The 19740-nt window shown below is 42.2% G+C and overlaps 1 protein-coding gene across 1 annotated transcript; it reads right to left on the bottom strand.

Annotated features, from left to right (window-relative positions):
• Nucleotides 1–5303: 5303 nt before the first annotated feature.
• tmem245 (transmembrane protein 245) lies at nt 5304–18837 on the bottom strand. The gene is made up of 18 exons (XM_070912007.1): nt 18193–18837; nt 16075–16192; nt 15316–15411; nt 14657–14764; nt 14277–14480; nt 13978–14147; nt 12724–12747; nt 10621–10725; nt 10454–10536; nt 10276–10366; nt 10061–10159; nt 9849–9980; nt 9416–9538; nt 8555–8700; nt 8345–8445; nt 8064–8238; nt 6841–7035; nt 5304–6759 (listed from the first exon to the last, which is right to left on the bottom strand). The coding sequence occupies exons 1-18, from the start codon at nt 18790–18792 to the stop codon at nt 6711–6713; spliced, it is 2619 nt and encodes an 872-aa protein (XP_070768108.1). The 5' UTR covers nt 18793–18837; the 3' UTR covers nt 5304–6710.
• Between the last annotated feature and the right edge of the window lie 903 nt (nt 18838–19740).

Genomic DNA, 19740 nt, shown 5'->3' with positions numbered 1-19740 from the left:
CTGACTTTTGGGGGGAGGAGGGGGGGTTGGGGGGTTTGAAGTTACTGATGTCCAGGCTTCCACACTGAGCTGATCCAAATGTAGAAAATAAAGGCGAAAAAGTTTACAGAACAATACGAGGAAAATGTTGATTTCTGCCTCTTTTTTGTCTGCAGGCACACACACTCTGACAACACATGTGCTCTTCAGTCAGAAACAGTAGCAGTTCCCAAAAATGTGGGTTAAGTTTGATTTTAACTTGGTGATTAATTAAATTGCCCAACTAAGACTGAATTTTTGAGGCCAATATCCATATTTGAGAGTTTAATGAATTAAATTAAATAAAATAGCATATCTGGCAATATTCTTTTTTTTTTCCATAAACAAACAAGTTAGATTTGAGCTTGACATTCATGCAGTCTCTGCTGAAAGGTGCCCTGTGGAGTTTTGTTATGTTTACATTCAGTGTTTCTCAGCAGAAGGCCCGCCTGTCCTCCAGGCCTGAGAAATGTCTTTATGTCCTTCCTCATAAATCATCAGAATAATCAGATTTTTGAAATGTATTTGCATTGTTTACATCCATGTTTACTAGCTTGCGGTCTTCTTCCTCTTCACTACCTTTGTTGTCACTTCAGAAGAATTCAGTTTTAACAGAGTTGGCCTCAGTGTCAACCACATAGTCATGGGACCGCTGCATGAGGCACCCAAGATCATAATCTGTCTTATCTCCCCACAGTCAGAAGAAGCACCCTGCTGTAGTAGAGCTGAGTCTGTGCGGAAGCGAGATAAGTCTTGTGGGGAAATGGGACCCTCGTGTCTTTTTAATAAACATGGCGGCGCGGCGTGAACGTAATGGAGTCGGGCAGCAGACTCACTACATGTTCTGTGGAAAGTGGATTATTCAAACTCCTTCACTTGATCTGTTGAATTATTCATTTGTCTGGATTAGACCCACCTAGAGGCATCAGGAAGACGTATTAGACAACAGTGTTTTGCATGCGCATCTTTAATAAAAGATGCTGATTCTCTGCTTTTGTTTTCAGAGAGCATCTCCTGTAGAGTAAATGCAATAAGATACTGGGATGTTTTCATGCTACAACAGATTACCCATCAGTCTAATTTTGTCTCCACTAAGGCCAAAAAGAGACATATCAGGCTGTCACATCATCAGAGGTCCAAAAGTCAGTCTGCAGAGGGAGATTCCTCTGCTTCCTCCTGCTTCTTCCTCCTCCTCCTCCTCCTCCTCAGAGAAGATTAACCTGTATATCCAAGAAGAGTCTTCTTCAAGGAGACACCTCGCTCTCTGTCCGCCTGAATGAAATGAGTGATTCTGCCGTTAAGGAGCTTTAGAGCTGCGAGAGCTCAGTAAGACTCCCGCTCTGGTTTATGTGCTGCAGACTTCAGAAGAACTATGTGGAGTCTTTGATGTGGAGAAATGGATCAAAGCGGAAGCAGACTGCGGCCCGGAGGGAAACTCCACGAAAAGACGGAATATTGAAGCATGTTCAGAGGAACAGAGTGAATTTATAAACTTGGGAATGCGTCCATCTAATTTAGTTGTTTGATTGTTTTATTGATCCTTGTTTGTGAAATCAGCTTTATATTTTATTATCAAGACCCTGCGCTAATTCTCATTAATTTAAACTCATCTCTGGTTTGGTGGAACTGGTCGTATCTTGCATTTGGTTAAATGTTCTCTCAAAAAAGAAATATAAATTGTAGATAATGCTAATAACAGATTATTACAATAATCAGCAGTTATTACTTCGTTTTTCGCTCTTAATCCATAGTGATATTGACAGTATTGAGTACTAATGTAGTATTTTCTATGAATAAGAAGGAAAAAAAGTGTCATTACATCAGGAGTTTGAAACCAACAAGATTAATAACATAATTTGATTGTTTCTGACTTTATTTGGGAATTTCTTGTTTTGATAGAACTTATTTCATGTTTACCTGTTCAGAAGGAGGTTTTATCACGTTTGACAAGCTGTTACATTAACCACCAGATTTTACAAGCTACAGTGCTCATTGAACCTGAGAGACAGCAACTGGCAGCATCGTCCATGTGGAGCTACAACATACAATACAATAAGATGTGTTATTCTCTGGTCCATTTCTTCTTTCCTTCTTTGAGTTGAATAAAGTCTCTGATGTTGGAAGATGGTCTTTTTTAACAAAATCTCCTTTGCTTTTTTTTTTTTACAGATTATCCGTGTGTGAAGTCACCTGGAAGGTCGTGGTTTCGTTCAGGAGTCACTGTTAGAGCCAAACACAAACACTTCATGATGTTAAATGTAATCTGTTTTCAATTATATTTGACACCTCGTAGTCTGAAAATTACAAATAGCTAGCTTCACAAAGCATCTTCTTTGTATTTTACATATCTCTTCCACACACCCTCCCCTGTTCCCAACACGTTTAAAACTACAGTCTCATCCAGCCCACATCTTTGCCACAGTCCCACATTCAGCACTGACACTGTATAAAGATAAAAAAGACCTTGACAGTTTACACTTTATACCTACATTATACTTTATCGAGAACTACTTCCTCTATTTCCTGGAATAACAAAATGTGTAAAACTCAGATGTTTACTGACTCTAACATCACACGCTTGAGAGTAATATCTAACAACAGCATTTGAATATCAGCGGTATGGATTTCATGCTGCGGTGCTTGTTGATTAGTTTACTGGTGACTTCAATGGAAAGGTGTCTGGCTTTACCAGCAGCCGTCCTGTAGCTTTCCGTGGATTTGATATTTATTCCGTCCATCTGTCCAGAGCCTCGCTGACACATTGACAATCTGTAAAGCCTTCACAGAGCAGACGCCGCCGTCTGACTCAACTCACACAAACACAGAAGGAAGGTTTCACTTTTATTTATTTCCAGGGAAAGTTAGATTTTGAAAGCATGCTTCTTTTTTTTTTTACTCAATTTGTAGCTCGCTTTATATTCACACAGTTCAACATAATCCCACCTGGAAGCTGCCCAGTACAGTTAAAGGGAAATTTCACTCAATTCCGTCTGTAAAATATTTTCTTACCTTCAGGCAGTGATGGCAGAAAGTTGAACTGGTACCAGAACCAGAACAACCACTGAGTCCTGACGATTGGCTCTTGTGCTTATTTCACACAAAACAATAATCTGCTCTGTGATGAGAATCTCATGCACTAATATAGTCAGTCCATGCAAGTGTACAGTGCATCCGGAAAGTATTCACGGCGCTTCACTTTTTCCACATTTTGTTATGTTACACCCTTATTCCAAAATGGATTAAATTAATTTTTTTCCTCAACATTCTACACACAACACCCCATAATGACAATGTGAAAAAAGTTTTTTTGAAATTTTTGCAAATTTATTAAAAATAAAAAACTAAGAAATCACATGTACATAAGTATTCACAGCCTTTGCCATGAAGCTCAAAATTGAGCTCAGGTGCATCCTGTTTCCACTGATCATCCTTGAGATGTTTCTGCAGCTTAATTGGAGTCCACCTGTGGTAAATTCAGTTGATTGGACATGATTTGGAAAGGCACACACCTGTCTATATAAGGTCCCACAGTTGACAGTGCACGTTAGAGCACAAACCAAGCATGAAGTCAAAGGAATTGTCTGTAGACCTCCGAGACAGGATTGTCTCGAGGCACAAATCTGGGGAAGGTTACAGAAAAATTTCTGCTGCTTTGAAGGTCCCAATGAGCACAGTGGCCTCCATCATCCGTAAGTGGAAGAAGTTCGGAACCACCAGGACTCTTCCTAGAGCTGGCCGGCCATCTAAACTGAGTAATCGGGGGAGAAGGGCCTTAGTCAGGGAGGTGACCAAGAACCCGATGGTCACTCTGTCAGAGCTCCAGAGTTCCTCTGTGGAGAGAGGAGAACCTTCCAGAAGGACAACCATCTCTGCAGCAATCCACCAATCAGGCCTGTATGGTAGAGTGGCCAGACGGAAGCCACTCCTTAGTAAAAGGCACATAGCAGCCCGCCTGGAGTTTGCCAAAAGGCACCTGAAGGACTCTCAGACCATGAGAAACAAAATTCTCTGGTCTGATGAGACAAAGATTGAACTCTTTGGTGTGAATGCCAGGCGTCACGTTTGGAGGAAACCAGGCACCGCTCATCACCAGGCCAATACCATCCCTACAGTGAAGCATGGTGGTGGCAGCATCATGCTGTGGGGATGTTTTTCAGCGGCAGGAACTGGGAGACTAGTCAGGATAGAGGGAAAGATGAATGCAGCAAAGTACAGAGACATCCTGGATGAAAACCTGCTCCAGAGCGCTCTTGACCTCAGACTGGGGCGACGGTTTATCTTTCAGCAGGACAACGACCCTAAGCACACAGCCAAGATATCAAAGGAGTGGCTTCAGGACAACTCTGTGAATGTCCTTGAGTGGCCCAGCCAGAGCCCAGACTTGAATCCGATTGAACATCTCTGGAGAGATCTGAAAATGGCTGTGCACCGACGCTTCCCATCCAACCTGATGGAGCTTGAGAGGTGCTGCAAAGAGGAATGGGTGAAACTGCCCAAAGATAGGTGTGCCAAGCTTGTGGCATCATATTCAAAAAGACTTGAGGCTGTAATTGCTGCCAAAGGTGCATCAACAAAGTATTGAGCAAAGGCTGTGAATACTTATGTACATGTGATTTCTCAGGTTTTTTATTTTTAATAAATTTGCAAAAATCTCAAAACTTTTTTCACGTTGTCATTATGGGGTGTTGTGTGTAGAATTTTGAGGAAAAAAATGAATTTAATCCATTTTGGTATAAGGCTGCAACATAACAAAATGTGGAAAAAGTGAAGCGCTGTGAATACTTTCCGGATGCACTGTATGAGCAGTTTAGCAGCAGATAAAATGTTTTCTTATCAGTAAACATTCACATCCTCAGAGCGACCTGTTCTGTGTTTGCATGCACTGACTGATTCTCTCACGTTTGGATTTGTCACTTTTATTTTTTAGATTATTGCAGTTGTGGAAAGTAACTGAGTACATTTACTCAAGTGCTGTACTGAAGTGCAATTGGGATGTACTGGTAGTTTTTTCTGCCACTTTATAATTCTGAAATCTTTTTTACTCCATTACAGTTATTTGATATCTTAAATTACTAATTGCTTTACAGATTAAGATTTTACATACAAAACATACGATCAATTTATAAAATATAATCCAGGACTTCAACTTGAGTATTTTTACTATTACTATTTATTGTTTACTTGAGTAAAAGATCTGAATACTTCTTTCACCACTGTTATAAATTCAATATCTTTCAGTCTTCAGTCAAAAAGCAAACTATGAATGAGGCACCCAACAAAGCCAGTGCAGTTTAAATGATAATGTTTATTGTGTCAGTGCATATCCAGTCATTAAAAACCAGTACCAAATGAAACTACAGTAGTTTAGATAAACAGTGAAACCATAGCTAAACCACACACTTGTTCCAACCCAGGACCGAGCTAACACAGGCAGCTAACACAGTAGCCACGTATGAGCAGTACATACACAATTCATCTGTACAGCTTGTTTATTAATTCAACCGATGTAAACTACTTCATACTCACGTTGAAGTGGTTTGCTCAGAAAAGTGCTCAGACTGTAGTTAAAGTACGGAGTGGATGAGGCGAGTAAAAAATCATTTCAAAAACCTACAGATGAAATTGCGATGGGGATGACAGTCAGTCTTACAAAAATACTCTGAGTGTAAACGTGCTTCAATACTGACAGATCAGCTAAGCGTGTTGAAAATGAAAACCTTGCTTGCGTGTATGTGTACTCACAGTGTGTTAAGAAAAAAAAAAGTTAAGCTTGAAATAAATTAAAAATGTAAAAACAGAATCCCTCAGTAATCTTCTGGTCTCGGATTCAGACCAAACTCCCTGAAAGCAGGGCGTCTAATCTGATCCACTAAAGTAGTCACCGTTCAAACAACGAGCAGAGACGTTTGCTATGATTCATCCGTACAGATACTCAAAAAGGGAAAACAGTGGTAACAAAGCCTGGTCCAGGAAGAGCGGGAGAGTGAGTCTTTGCTAAAGCAGACAGCTATTGTTCAAACTCACAGCTACTATCACTGAAACGTGAATGACTCATGAAGTTAAACTAAAAAACAGTCCTCGACTCCTTCTCTTGAACTGGGCGCGAGGGCTGTGTTCAGTTCATCTTTACACAAACCGGCTTTCACTACAAACTCTACATGAGTCTCCATGAGGATAGAGGTAGCGAGTACAAATACTGCACAACCACATATGCAGGTGGACATCAGGGGCTTTGTAGATAAAATATATCATCTTAGAGTTCACCACAAACCGCAAGATCATTTTAGGCATATTTAAACATTACAAAATCAATTTAGGCACTGAGTTCTGAGAGATGACGTGATAAGCATCAACGTCTCCGCCATTTATAATTGGAAAGCCCAATTGTCATTGGTCCGTGTTTGGGATCAGGATGAACGCTCGCATCTGTAATCTTTAGGGTCTTGAATGAGAGCAGCTGGCGCCACATTGCTCAGAGAAACGGCTCTGGTACGCAGACGGCATCATGGGTGACCAGCCGTTACGCCACCATCACTGCTCAGTCGGGGGCCGACCATGGATGTATTATAGGGGCCGACTCCTGTAGAGCAGGGCGGCGTAGGGAGGAGCTTCAGGGAAGGGAGCGCTTCTCCTTAGGAATCAGCCAATAGGAAGCCAGGCGACGTTCCACAGGGACACACACCCTCTCGCTCTCACTCACTGGTCCTCTTCAGGACAGAGGGGGTGGAGTCTGCGAAGGTCCTGAGGGTGACAAGCGAGAGGACAATGATGGTACGGTTTTATTTTACTGAAGATTTTACGTGTTTCAGATCTGATCTTCACCTGATGGGGTGGAGCGGCCAGGTGGACTGCACCGGCGTCGGCACCGCAGAGCTGGGGCTCATCAGCATGGCACTGTAGATGTTGGCTGCAACTACCAGGATGCAGAGGAGGATGGGCCCGATGATGGCGCCCTCCAGACCCAGATAGTACGCTCCGCCTGCCACCGCCAGACCTGTCAGATACGGGTGTCCTCCCCTGACGAAGACAAGAAGACAGATCAATACAAAGAAATAACTAGAAAATAGAAATGTAAAGAAACACGTAGTGGAATTTTGCTTTTACATATTTGACCTCACATGTACATATTATAAATCATGATGTATCTTTTACATCAATTAAAGCACACCAAACATTTTTAGACTCAGACAAAGTTACATAATTGTTGCCTTGCAGTGCAGTTAACTGTTTCGCTGGCGGTGCTTTACAGAATGAGAATCTGAATCTGAGGTTTGTCTTTCAGATTTTACTATTCAACAATATAGATCATTAATACAGAGCTTTACTTTTTGGCAGCAATCAATTCTTGGATGTAAGAGTGTGAATGCGCCATCACAGAGAGGTTGGAAATGTGTCCCCTCTTGCAAACAACAAACATAACTTTGATTTAAAAAATATAAATGCAACTAACCAGTCTTTATCATGTATCATGTAACACTACCCAAGTTGATTTTCACCGCATACTGAAATGATGGAATACAAGCCAGAAATGCAAATTATGCTTTTGAAAATACTTAATAATGTAAATTATATGTGAGTGGAATTTACTGGACTGTAACGAGAAAAAACACCAATATGGTACAGAACAGCACACTGTCTGCACCATAAAGCTGGTGTTGTGTTGAAGTCGGTTTCCCCATACATTTGTGTTTCCCCTCACCTTAAGCCTAATCCCAACTAGTCCTCTTTGTGACACCTAATCATGACGTTAACCTAAATGAAATCCTATCCTAAAGGAAACACTATTCAGAAGGGGAAACAGACTTCAACATGAGGCCGGGCTCCCAATAACAGCTGAGATGGAGCATTATCTGGCCCGCTGTCTGGTGTTGTTTTCTATCTCAAACAGCTGACGGTTTATAAAACAGGATGAGGCAAATGGACACACTGTTCATAGCCTTAACCAACAGATTGGCCTCCTTTCAAAGCCGTATTTGGGTAACAAGCAGGCGGTTGGTTTGTTGAAATTTGCTGGTCAAATGTGTCAATGCGTCACACATACATACCCTGATATGTCGGAGTAGATAGCCGTATCTACAAAATACGTCGGAAGCAGATGGCAGATCAGCAGCAGCACGGCCTTGACGCCTTCGCCCTGCGCCAACCACAGGTCGCACACCGCCGGCACCGCGGCCCAGTAGGTCCCCAGGAACGGCACTGCACCCAGGATGGCAGCCAGGGCTTCAGGCCAGGAGAGAGGGATTCAAAAGAGTGAGAAAATACTGACTGTGGCCCGGCAGGTGCAGGTACAATGACAGGACGATCTGCTGTGAGCACGCTGACTCACCAGAGGGAATGAAGACGATGTTGATGCCAAAGATGGTGTGAGTGAGCCACGTGTAGAGGCCGTAGAAGCCAGCCATTTTCAGAGAGGCATCAAACACGCCTCTTCAAAGCAAACACACACAAGGTCAAAGAGAATCTCCTTGAGGTATGTGTTAAGATCGTTTAAATGTCATACACATGCACACTGATGAGTTTCTGTGTGTGTGACTACCTGATGGCCTCCTCTACAGACTGGCCTATGATGTTTGAGGAGGGTCCTGGCTGGGAGAGGGGGGTCAGGCTGATTACCCATTTGACAGGTTTGTAGTATTCACCACTGGAGCTCAGCAGGTAGAAGAGAGTGGTCAAGAAAATCACCTGTGTAGAAACGGGAAACAGCACAAATATGAAGAGTACGTCTGCAAAACTAATCCAGATTGTTAAAGGACAGAGTCCTCTTGTACATGTTTACCCAAAAAAAGGCAGGCAATATAATAAATATTGTACATCAGCTGAGCAAGTATTAATTCAAATTATCCATCTATTAATCCCCACAAAAGCACAAGTACAACCAAGAATATTCATGCCCTCCACACCTCAGGGATACAGATGTTTCAAGCTTAAAGATCTGTTGCAAATAATTCCATTAAGACGAGTCTGCAGAAGTTCCAGATCTCCACGTGAGAATTGAGGATAAATAAAATGGTAATCTGCATTATCTAGATGAAGAACACATATGTTCTTTGATGCAAAAAAATATATGTGTGTGACGGCTACCATGCAAGGTCCACAACATTAAAGTTTGGTGGATTGAGAGAACACCAAGGACAACAATGGAAATAAGTCCAGGACGTTATCGTTCCATCCCTGATAAAGTCTGATGTGTTGTATTTTTCACAAGTGTTTGTGCTTGTTACTAAGATGCAGCAAATGTGAACTTTCTGAGTGCGAGCCGGTTTACTCTCAGTTGGAACTTTGTCTGGTTTTAACGCAGCAGGTAAACGAGCGCGAGCAAAGCGACTCCTCATAATGTCAATGAACCAAACCAAAACCACCTCATGTCACTTTGTGCTAAATGGTCAATGTTTCATACCAGACTCAGTGCAAAGTTGAGCAGAGCTGTGCCGCTGTGGAACAAGACGGTGAAGAGAGTGGTCGTGGTGGAGATGAGGAGGCCAACATTTCTACTCATTACCACCCACAGAGACTCCAGGATCTACAAAACAACAAGGCAGCAGCAAACATGTCATCCACAGGAACACTGTACACCCCTGTGAGACACAGAGCTGTAAATATGTCAACGATTTATGACCTCCACTTGTTGTAACGCCCATTGTTCTATCAAAATCCTTTCTCTGAAAAATAAGGACAAAAAAATGATGTAGCACTCCCCCTGGGCTTTAGCCAAATTTCTTTCAATTAAGTGTCTGTAATATTGCATGTGATGATGGATCGACAGATCTATGAAAGCAAAACATATCCTCTGCCTCACACAGATGAGAGTGTTAAAACACATCCATACTTACCGACAGCAGAGTCTCAATATTTTCCTGCAGAAATGAGGCGATGTCCTTCCAGTCCAGGATGTCAACTAGCCAGCTGTTCTGTCTGGGAGCCATCATCTTCTGACCACGTTGGCGCCCAGGGTGGGTCGTGTTCTGGAAATGTAGTATTTTGTCAGCATGATGATTTTTTTAAGGGGGCATCAAGGAGTTAAATGGACTGGTCTGACCTCTACCTTCACAAACCAGGAGTGGTACAGTCTGTCCCAAAGCTCCAAAACCTGTTTCTCAATCACAGCTGTGTGGTTCACTTTGTCTCCTAACATCTTATGAAGCTGCACAAAAGAAGAAAGATTCAAAGCTTAACAGGCAAACAAAGCATTCTGTTTTTGCTTCCATATTTTGAGTCAGAGAAACCAATAGAGAATATATAGACAATTATTATTCTTACTTTTTGTGTTATCCATTCTCTACCGTGTTGATAGACATTAGTAGCAGCTGAATTCAGAGCCTTCTGCACCACACGAGCCTCTGGAAGCCAACTAGAGGAGGACAAAGTGTTCAGCAGATGAGAAATTATCAACTCCAAAACAGAAAGACACAAATAAAAAGAGGGTAAACTGTCCTACTTGGCCCATTCTGGATGGTTTGACACAGTCTCGTTGATGAGGTTACTGGTTACGTCGATGATGTGAACACTTTCATGATGAACCTAGAAAGATTAAAAATGTTATTCAAGACGATGTCAGCACCTCTGAAGTGCAGTGAAGTGGTTCAAAAGGAACAAAAACGGTACCATAGCGGTGAGCAGCAGAGCCATGAGCAGGGTCCCTGTGACCAGGAGGAAGATGATGAAGATGCTGATGATTTTATCCAGAGATCGCTCCAACCACACGATCATCTACAGTACGTACATACAGAGAGAGGAGGAGGGAAATAGAAGAAAGGGAGGGGATAAAATATTCAAAGTCAATACAATTCTGAAGAGGTTGAAAACATACAGTGATCAGACACATGGAGAAACCTGTGTCCTTCCCGTGTGGAGAAGCCATTTTGGATCTAAAAGCTGCCCCCTTGGGCCCTGAGGACAGTAAGGTAGTGGACTGCAAGAACAAACAGCCAGGGTATCTGTACACATGCATGCACACGTCGTTGCACTTTAACATGGAAACATGCAAGTGAAAAACTCTGTTTGCGTTTGAATGCATGACTTTTTCTGTCTGTGTTGCCCGTCCATCCATCTGTCAAAGTTCAATCTGTTGGAGGGTGGTGAAACTCTTAACGCAGGTTTCTCAATGCTCCAAAAATTGCATCAACAGCCAACTTATAACAGATTTAGTCTCCATTTGTATGTGTGTTAATGTCACAAAAGCCATGTGTTACTGGAGTCAATGGCAAGTTACTGGAAGAGGCTCTGTTACAGAGGACACGTCTCTCCATTAAGACCATGTCCTAATGGTTTGTCATATTGATGGTGAAATAATATGGAAGTAAAGGTTCCATTGCATTTCAGCTTCACAAAGCGATACAGTCCTAAAGTCCAGAATAAACTGTTTAACACTCTCTGTGAATGTTGAACTTTCCGCCTATAAGAACAGAGCCTTACCTTACAGACGAATTACGCTTTACAGGCTGACTGATTAAATCCAAGTACAGCAAAAAATTGGTTTACAAAAAAATGGAATCACCACATCAGTAAGGACTTTAATTTTGAAATAACTAAACCAGGCATGTTAGTCCACTATGTTGAGCACCAATTAGCAGTAAGGGTCTACTTTAGAAGAGGTAAAAAAAAGCACCACTTAATACAACACAAGAGCACTAATGAAGGTTAAAATAGGCCACACAGTCACTTCAGTGATTACAAACACTGCAGTTTAATGCAGCAAGGGAAAAACCTCATGAAAAAGTACATATTTAACATTACAAACTATGTATTCAGAAATCTCAGGGTTGCACCCAACACCTCTGTGACATTTTAACTAAGGAGCCCAGTGGATACCTTTGAATCTTTAAAGAATAAAGCTGGCATTTTTTCCCTTTACTCTCCTATTGTCAACAAATATCATGGAAATAACCAAAACCAACAGTATATTAGTGCATCTCTCAATACCCTGTCTGTAGCACTCAGCCCTAAACCCATTTGCACCTACTGAAGACATAAATCTTTAAAAACACAAATGTAGTTTAAAAAAAAACAGTTGCTCATTACAACTATAATTTTTTAACATATGTTATCCAAACAGGAGTAAATAATGTATTTAAGGAGAAAAGAATGGTAAATCTTGGTGCTTCATATTGACAAACTGTTAGGTGTTTCCATTGTTTTGTCCATCCCCAGCCCCATTCACGCCCATAAAAGCTCCTGAAGCGTAACCACATCTCTCCAAGGGCTCTCTCTGGGAGACCACAGGGCAGTGTTTCTCCTGCATCTCTATTAAAAACATTGTTAACCATCGGGCTTATCGACCTACATATATTCAGAAACACTGCCCTCTCCTCCCACTCAGCTCTGCTCCCTCTACATCAGCCATCTCTCCATGCAGCTCATACACCCTTCAAAGCCAAACCTGCCAGTTAGATCACAGCAGAGAAGGTACGGACGAGGCTGAGGGACCAAAGAGCCCCACCTCCCCGACCGTAGCTTCCTGTCAGAATAAAAGCAGGAAAGCAGCGAGAGGACAGACATGTAGACAGGGATGAGAGGGTGATGGATAGGGAGTAGTGGATGGGTAAAGCGCCAGTCCAAGCTACTACAAGGTGTGCTCAAGCCTTCACACACACAGACACACACACACACATATATACAGGTTATCTATTTCTCTTTGTTCTCTTGTTTTCTTTCATACACACTCTTTCTGTTTCAGTCTCTCAGCACTCTGCTCCTCCAAGTCATTACCTGCTTGTTAAGCCAATGCCAGAGCTTGGGGAGGAGACAAAGAGACATTGGGAAGATTATTATTGGAAAGATCTGTGCAGCAGTCATCACATGTACCCGTGCGACAAGAACACAACCTCTCTGGGTACATACAGGAAGTGGAGTGTGGCAGGCAGGATTCAACTACAGGCCATACAGAGGGAGTGGATTCGCTATATAGTGGGATGCAAGTCATTGTGATTACAAACACACGACACAACTACAGCCTAAAAACATCAGTAGCAAGACATCTTTTAGTGTAAAATGTGTCACCAATGAGGCCATTAGTGTCTTTGTGTGAAACCTTGTGAGAATTTCTTGTAACCAAGTAATTTATGTGACTCTGACTTAAGTGCACCTCAGTTTCTCTTGTTTGGAAAATTCTACCACAAGCTGTGAACACAACACTGACATTTATCGCCCTATAAATTTGCTCTGGGGAACATGTTAGCAAACACCTTCCTTTACATTCATCACACACTGAGCAACATCATCATTCATTTGGTGTTTGTGTTCACCCGAAGAAGTCCAATGTTCACTCTCTTCTAGTGCTCATTTTTGGAAATATCTGGCTCTTACTCCTCTTGCTCCACTATGTCCACCAGTTAGACGCTAAATTTGTCTGTCTGCCATTTGGTGTTGGACAGGTAGCGTACAGCCAGTTTATCAGAGCTTTTTCGTGAAAAATTGTTTCCTGCTGCATCACAACGACACTATGCGAGCGGTGAAAGTGAACCAAAGCAGTAAAGTTACAGGCCGGACTAAAACAATAAGCTGAAAGATGCTATAAAGCAGAACTGATGCAAATGAAATGCATTTATAGTTTGTTACATTTTGTGCCAGTTTTTCCTGTGGATCAGTTCCAAAACCTGAACACATGATTACAATTTTGATATTTTTGGGGTTTATTTGTATGTACTGAAGTCCTGAGGGATATGTACATCAGAGGATGAATGGTCAGGACAAATGATTAAGACAGGAACCCACACAATCACTGAAACTGGTCTGAAACATGTTTGTCAGGTAAATGTCCTGGATGCAAGCTTCAAACAATGTGAGGAATCCCTTCTTTGTAAACAATTCAATACCCCTACACGCCCCTTTGAACTGCAGACACAGTATCCAAGATTTACTGGTGTAACTGGTGTGTGCCTGGGTGAGGATGTGTGAAATCAATAGAGGAAATAAGGACAGCTCCTGCACCAGCGGCACCTGGAGATCGGTCAGAGACGTTACCTTAGTGTCGATACGCAGCAGGAACTGAGCCAAGCCTTTGATTGGTCCAGGCAGCAGGGCCTCCTCTCGCTCACGCCCCAGCTTCTCCAGCACCGCCCACCAAGAGGTGAGAGTCCGCGCTGCAAAGCTCTTCAGGCCAAAGTGGACCACCAGCTTCTTCAGCACCCACACTAAAGCATCAATGCAACGTTAGTCTGAGTTCAGTCGGAGAAATGCATGTGAAAGGGTGTGTGCATGTGTGTGTGTGTGTGTGTGTGTGTGTGTGTGTGTGTGTGTGTGTGTGTGTGTGTGTGTGTTACCAGCCACAGGGATAGGCAGCAGTTGTAGGATCCAGAGGTTGAGCCACACCTGAACCAGTACAATGGCCCACACCAGTAGAATAAAGTAGATATCACTGGCTCTGTGGGAGCTTTTCTCTTTCTGGAAGAGGCCACCTGGTAATGAACGAGAGCCCCGAGGGAACCCAGGCGTGGAAGGAAGGGGGTCCACAGGCTGCATACCCTCTTGAGGGAGAGGAGGGTACAAAAGAAGCATATGAGATGAAGAGAACAAAGCAATGAGGATGGACTTTGCTTGGTTGTACCAAGTGCCAACCACTGTAGCTGCAGTTCCTCCAATTGCTGCTGGAAGCTGGTTCAGAAAATCTGTAACACACAGAGCACAGAGTGAGCTGTCTTACCTGTGGTAGAGTTTTCACTGGGCTCAGTTTTCAGCTGAAGGTTGCTACAGGAGATTGCCATGTAAATAGTGTTAGCAGCAAATGACAACACCTGCCCAGACAGCTCTCCTGGGGGGGAGAAGAGAGACAGAAAAAAACAACAGTAACATGTAACGGCAGCGGTAGTATGGAGAATGCAACACACTTCTTTGTGGGTTTGTGTGTGTTTCCCACATGGTCGTATGGTCATAACTGTTTTTCCACTCACTGTTTAAGGGACAAACTGTCCACCTCATGTCGCTTATGTTTCAGGTAAAGCTGTATTAAGAAATCTGAGGCTAGATACTGTATGACTTTGAAGTGCTGGTTGAGCTTGAGGACCAGAAATTATACTAAAGGATGAAAACTGGTCAACAGGATTCTTTCCTAGAGCAGTTCAAAGTTAATAATAAGCTGATTTGACCCTCTTGAATTTTAGCGGTTAGCTTAGCTTAGCATAAAGACTGGAAACAGCTAGCCTGACCCTCTCCGCTGGTAACAATGTTATAACTCTAATGTTTAATTCACACAAAAAAACATTTAGCGGCACTCTTTTGACCATATTTATAAAGGCCCAGTCGATGGGGGGGTGGGTGCTTATTACTAAATGTGAATGTGTGTGTGTGTCCATAAATTTTCACCTCTGCCAGTGACAGGTGGTTTCTCTTGGGAGCCCACGATGATGAGTGTAACCACAACCACAAATATGGGCACTCTCCACGAGCCAGTCAGAGATACTAAAAACAGATGCAGAAACCAGGGAGATGAATATGTGGTTATTTCTTGGCAAAAATGTTGACTTCTGGTGCACCACTGTGTCTTGTTGGACGAGCTGAAACATATTTCTAGACATATTTTGCCATAAAGCTATAAAAAATATATCATATCATAAATACTGAGATAATACTGATCATTTCAGCCGATCGTATGGTAGCATTTTTATCCAAGCACATGCCACACAGGGAACATTTTCTCAGATTTGCCCACAGCCATGTGAACCCTCCTCCTTGCTCTCCTCTTGAGCAGAACTTCCTCTTAATATCTCTCAGTCACTTTTAACATTTCACGCCTGAAGGTCAACATCTCTTTTCGGCATGCCTTAAGAGTGCTAAAAATACTGGAGACATCATGATCTTACTATGTAACTCTGTCTAATGGACTTGTAGAGACAGCGCCTTATCTTAACTGGAAAACTACTTCACTCCCTCGCATTTGGAAAAAGACAGTGTTCATCCTCTCTGAATCATTCTCTGAAGCTGCTTCGAGCTACCTGCTGCTCATTCAGGCAAAATCTGAAGAAATCTTCCCAGGGGCAAAGAGGGAGTTTTGCATGAAAGTATGAAATGACAACCAGCATGTCTGAGCAGGAATCTCCAGCCTCACCACCAACACCCTCTCACCGATGTAGAAGAGCAGGATGGCCCACACAGGAAGAGCCAGAGCCCTCAGGTAGCGCTCAGTGTGCGGACTCCACTTGAAGCAAACTGCCAATAAGTAGCCAACCACCACAGTGCACACCTGAAAAGAAACACAAGAGGCAGAGTGGCAAAATAATAAAAACAGAGGAGATGTTTCGGGGTACAATGAGATGAAAGTGTTTCAGCTTCTGTTCAGTCGAAACTTCTTCCACATACAGTGCTGTTTCAAAATCCCCTTCTGAGCTTCCTGACTGAGTTTAAAGAATGTGGTCAGTGTTTATGATGTACACTCATCAAGTATGTGTGTTGCTGTCCGAATGAATGATCCCAAGCAGAATTTAATTAGAAACTCAGACTCTATTGAATGTTTTGTTTTATACATTTAAAGTGGAGCTTTTAATTATTAAAGAATTAATCAACAACAATTTTTATAACAGATTAACCATCTAAGATAAACATTCCCTAGTTCCAGCTTCTGAAGTCTGACAATAGACCATCGTCCTTTGTTTTGTGTTATTGTAAATTGAATATCTTAGGTTCCTGATCATCTTCAAATGGCTTGTTTTGCTTTGTATGGTTCCTTGGGCTTTAGGAAAATGGTGATTGGCACTTTACACTATTTCACAGACCAAACAATTGATCAGTGAACCAAGAAAATAATCTGCATATCAATCAATAATGAAAATAATTGCTTGTTGCAGAGTTTTGTCTAATGTAATGTATAACAATAGATTGTTATACTGAACATCAACTTCATTATTTTATATGTGATTCTCCAGATATATAATGTCAGAAAAATGTTCTTATAATATCATGGGATTGATTCCAACCATATCTGCCGGCCAGCGCTATGAAGACCGTTGCAGAGATTGATTGTCAACAGCTCAACAATAAATATCAACATGTGTCTGCTACTTTCTCAAAATGTCATTAATGCAAGTGCAACATGACAGAGCAATATTTTCCTGCAATATTTTTCCTAAATTGTTGCATATTTCAAAAACATTTAATGACGTTGAAGTGATCAAACGGCACTTTCTGTTCTTCCCAGACCTCCATTAACCAACAGACTGCAGAAAACAATAAATCTGCTGCTGTTTGGAGGGAAAAGGATGAAATACGATGCTCCAGTCTATAATCAGCTGATCGCAAAGGTCTTAGCTGGTTCCACATCACACAAAGACATCTTTCGATGTAATTTAATACAGTGTGTCCTCCATCCTATTTATAGACAAGGGCCCAGCGTCAGTCTACCTCTGCATTCAGAGAAAGGACATGCTGTCTGAGGAGGAACATTTAATGCAATTTGTATCCAGTCAAGTATCCAAGTGCGGCTGGACTCCGGCCCCTGCAGCTGTTTTGGAATAATAAGGTATTGATCGATCAGACACTGAAACGGCAGGAAATTAGATCAGCTAAAAAAGTTTAGGCACAAGTTTCAAGCAAAAAACTCTCTGCACTGAGGTTAATGGAATAAGCCTTTATAAGACACGTTCAAGGAAATGCAATTCATACATTTTGCAGCTGTTTGTCATTCTGCAGTGCTTTTAATTCATATGATCGTTTATCAACTATTGATTATGTTGGGGTGATAACATGATATTGTGTGATCCTTTAACAATGTAACTTGTTCACATTAATGATTCAAAGCTCATTTTATTGTTATTTACTCAATTAATCAACTATCAGATAATAGTGAAACACGCCAATCACAGTTTCCAAAAGTGCAGGTTTTCATATTCAAATAGCTTGTTTTACCCAACCAACAGTCAATCAAAAGATCTTTAATTCACTCTCATAGACCCAGAAAACCAGCAGATATTCACACTGGAGATGCTGGAACCAGTGAACTTTAGATAGAACTTAAATAGAACATACATGTTCCATACAGGAATATAATCAATACTGTAAATTATTCTTATATGAATATAGTGACATTTCAGCCATGAGGTGCAGCTCCACAGTGAGCAGCCTGTTTAGGATGACCCAGTTGACAGAGCTGACCTCGCCCACCCGGTGGCACCCACACTGAGTGACACAGAGGGGCTTTTGTTGTCATGACATGGGGGTGTAACCAATTGCCACCGTGCATTCACTCACCCACACAGCGTGGAAACAATCCAGCGCGGCCCCGATGACCCCGCAGACGTGCCCGAGGATCACCTGCATGCCGATGACGCTCCAGAAAAGGTACAGGAAGTAGACCAGCGGCGCCCCGGCCCCGATCACCAGCAGCACCGTGAGCCTCTCCAGCACCAGCCTGCCCATCGCCTCCACCCCGTAGTTCACGCACCACACCGGGACCAGGAGGGTCCCCACCACGATGGGCGTCCCGGTTTCCTGCAGGTCGCTGAGCCACGAGCGGCCGAGCCGGGCCAGGGAGTACTTGAAGGGGTGGAGGAAGGTGCCGCAGAGCACTGCCCAAAGCAGCGGGCGGAGGAAGGCCTCCAGGATGAAGTAGACCAGGACAGCCGCTCCGCAGCAGATCGCCACAAAGATCATCGCCCCCGTGTTGTAGAAGGCCTGTTTGATGTTTTTGTCAAACTTGAGGGACGACGGGTGGGTTAGCAGCTGGCTCACCATCCCGACGGCCGGCTGGACGCTCTCGGAGAAAGAGACGGAGTGAGGCCGCTCAGTGTGAGGGCTCTCCGGGGGAGAGGCAGCGGCAGGCTCCGGTGCCGAGTCCTGCTCGTCTGCCATGTTCCCCGATTCCGCTTCGGAAGTTTACCCGAGGGACCCGCGTGAGGGAGGAAAACATATGACGTAGCACTAAGGAAGTAAGGAAATACCCAAGGGCACTATGGGCAATGCAGTGTAAGTGACAAAACAAACGCTTCCTGTATTTTATCTTTTATTTTCATTTCATATCATTCACGGGTTTCTTTTACTTTTTTTTTGTTGTTGTATTGTTTGTATTTAATGTTATTACTATTTCTTACTGTAGTTACTGATCATTATTATTTTTAATAATATCTATCTAAATAAATGCACCGTTTATTAAATCTAAATTTCTCTATATATATTTATTAAATTCAAATAAACAGATAATATTCTAGTTTTTTTTCTTTTTAAGATGTGGTGATGCATAATGTATAAAGTCTATTATTTTAAAACTTTTCATTTCAGACTGTAGTGCCCCACAGTGGTAGTATTAAAGAAGGACACTGTGGAGGACAGCACTGCACAACACCTACAGTATACAATCTGAAAGATGCTATAATCACATGAAATGTTTACTCATAGTGACTTTAATACAATCAGGCCCATAACCAGTATTTTTAAATACTGACGTCAAGAGTCCTGCAAGTGGCTTTTGTCTGGTTTGGTTAGAATAATGACTTAACAGTTGGCTCATGGTTACAGAAACTATTTGATCATTACAAGACACATTTTAGTTTAAAGGTCTTATTTGTAACAAAACGTAACAGAAAATGTGGGCATGGAAGCCAAGAAAGCAGGCCTCTTGAACATTGATGGTTAAGTATATTAAACAATGTTTTATTTATTTTTATTTAATTTATAATACATGGCATCTGTGATTTTTTTTTCTTTCGGTTACGCCAAAAAAAGGTTTATGTTGGAGGTGAGAAAATTAAAATTTTCTCTATTATATTTTCAAAAATGCTTTTTTTTCAAATGTATGTTGGA

The sequence above is a fragment of the Enoplosus armatus genome, chromosome 9 (genome assembly GCF_043641665.1).
Source record: "Enoplosus armatus isolate fEnoArm2 chromosome 9, fEnoArm2.hap1, whole genome shotgun sequence".
Lineage (NCBI taxonomy): Eukaryota > Metazoa > Chordata > Actinopteri > Centrarchiformes > Enoplosidae > Enoplosus > Enoplosus armatus.
This window is presented reverse-complemented; position numbering and strand designations above follow the sequence as displayed.

Excerpts from the sequence above, each read along its gene's own strand:
- tmem245 (XM_070912007.1), bottom strand. The coding sequence starts at position 18,792 with ATGGCAGACGAGCAGGACTCGGCACCGGAGCCTGCCGCTGCCTCTCCC. Across the intron at positions 8,701-9,415 it reads TCAACTTTGCACTGAGTCTG|GTGATTTTCTTGACCACTCT; the intron begins GTATGAAACATT and ends GTTTCTACACAG. Across the intron at positions 6,760-6,840 it reads TGGCCGCTCCACCCCATCAG|GACCTTCGCAGACTCCACCC; the intron begins GTGAAGATCAGA and ends TGTCACCCTCAG.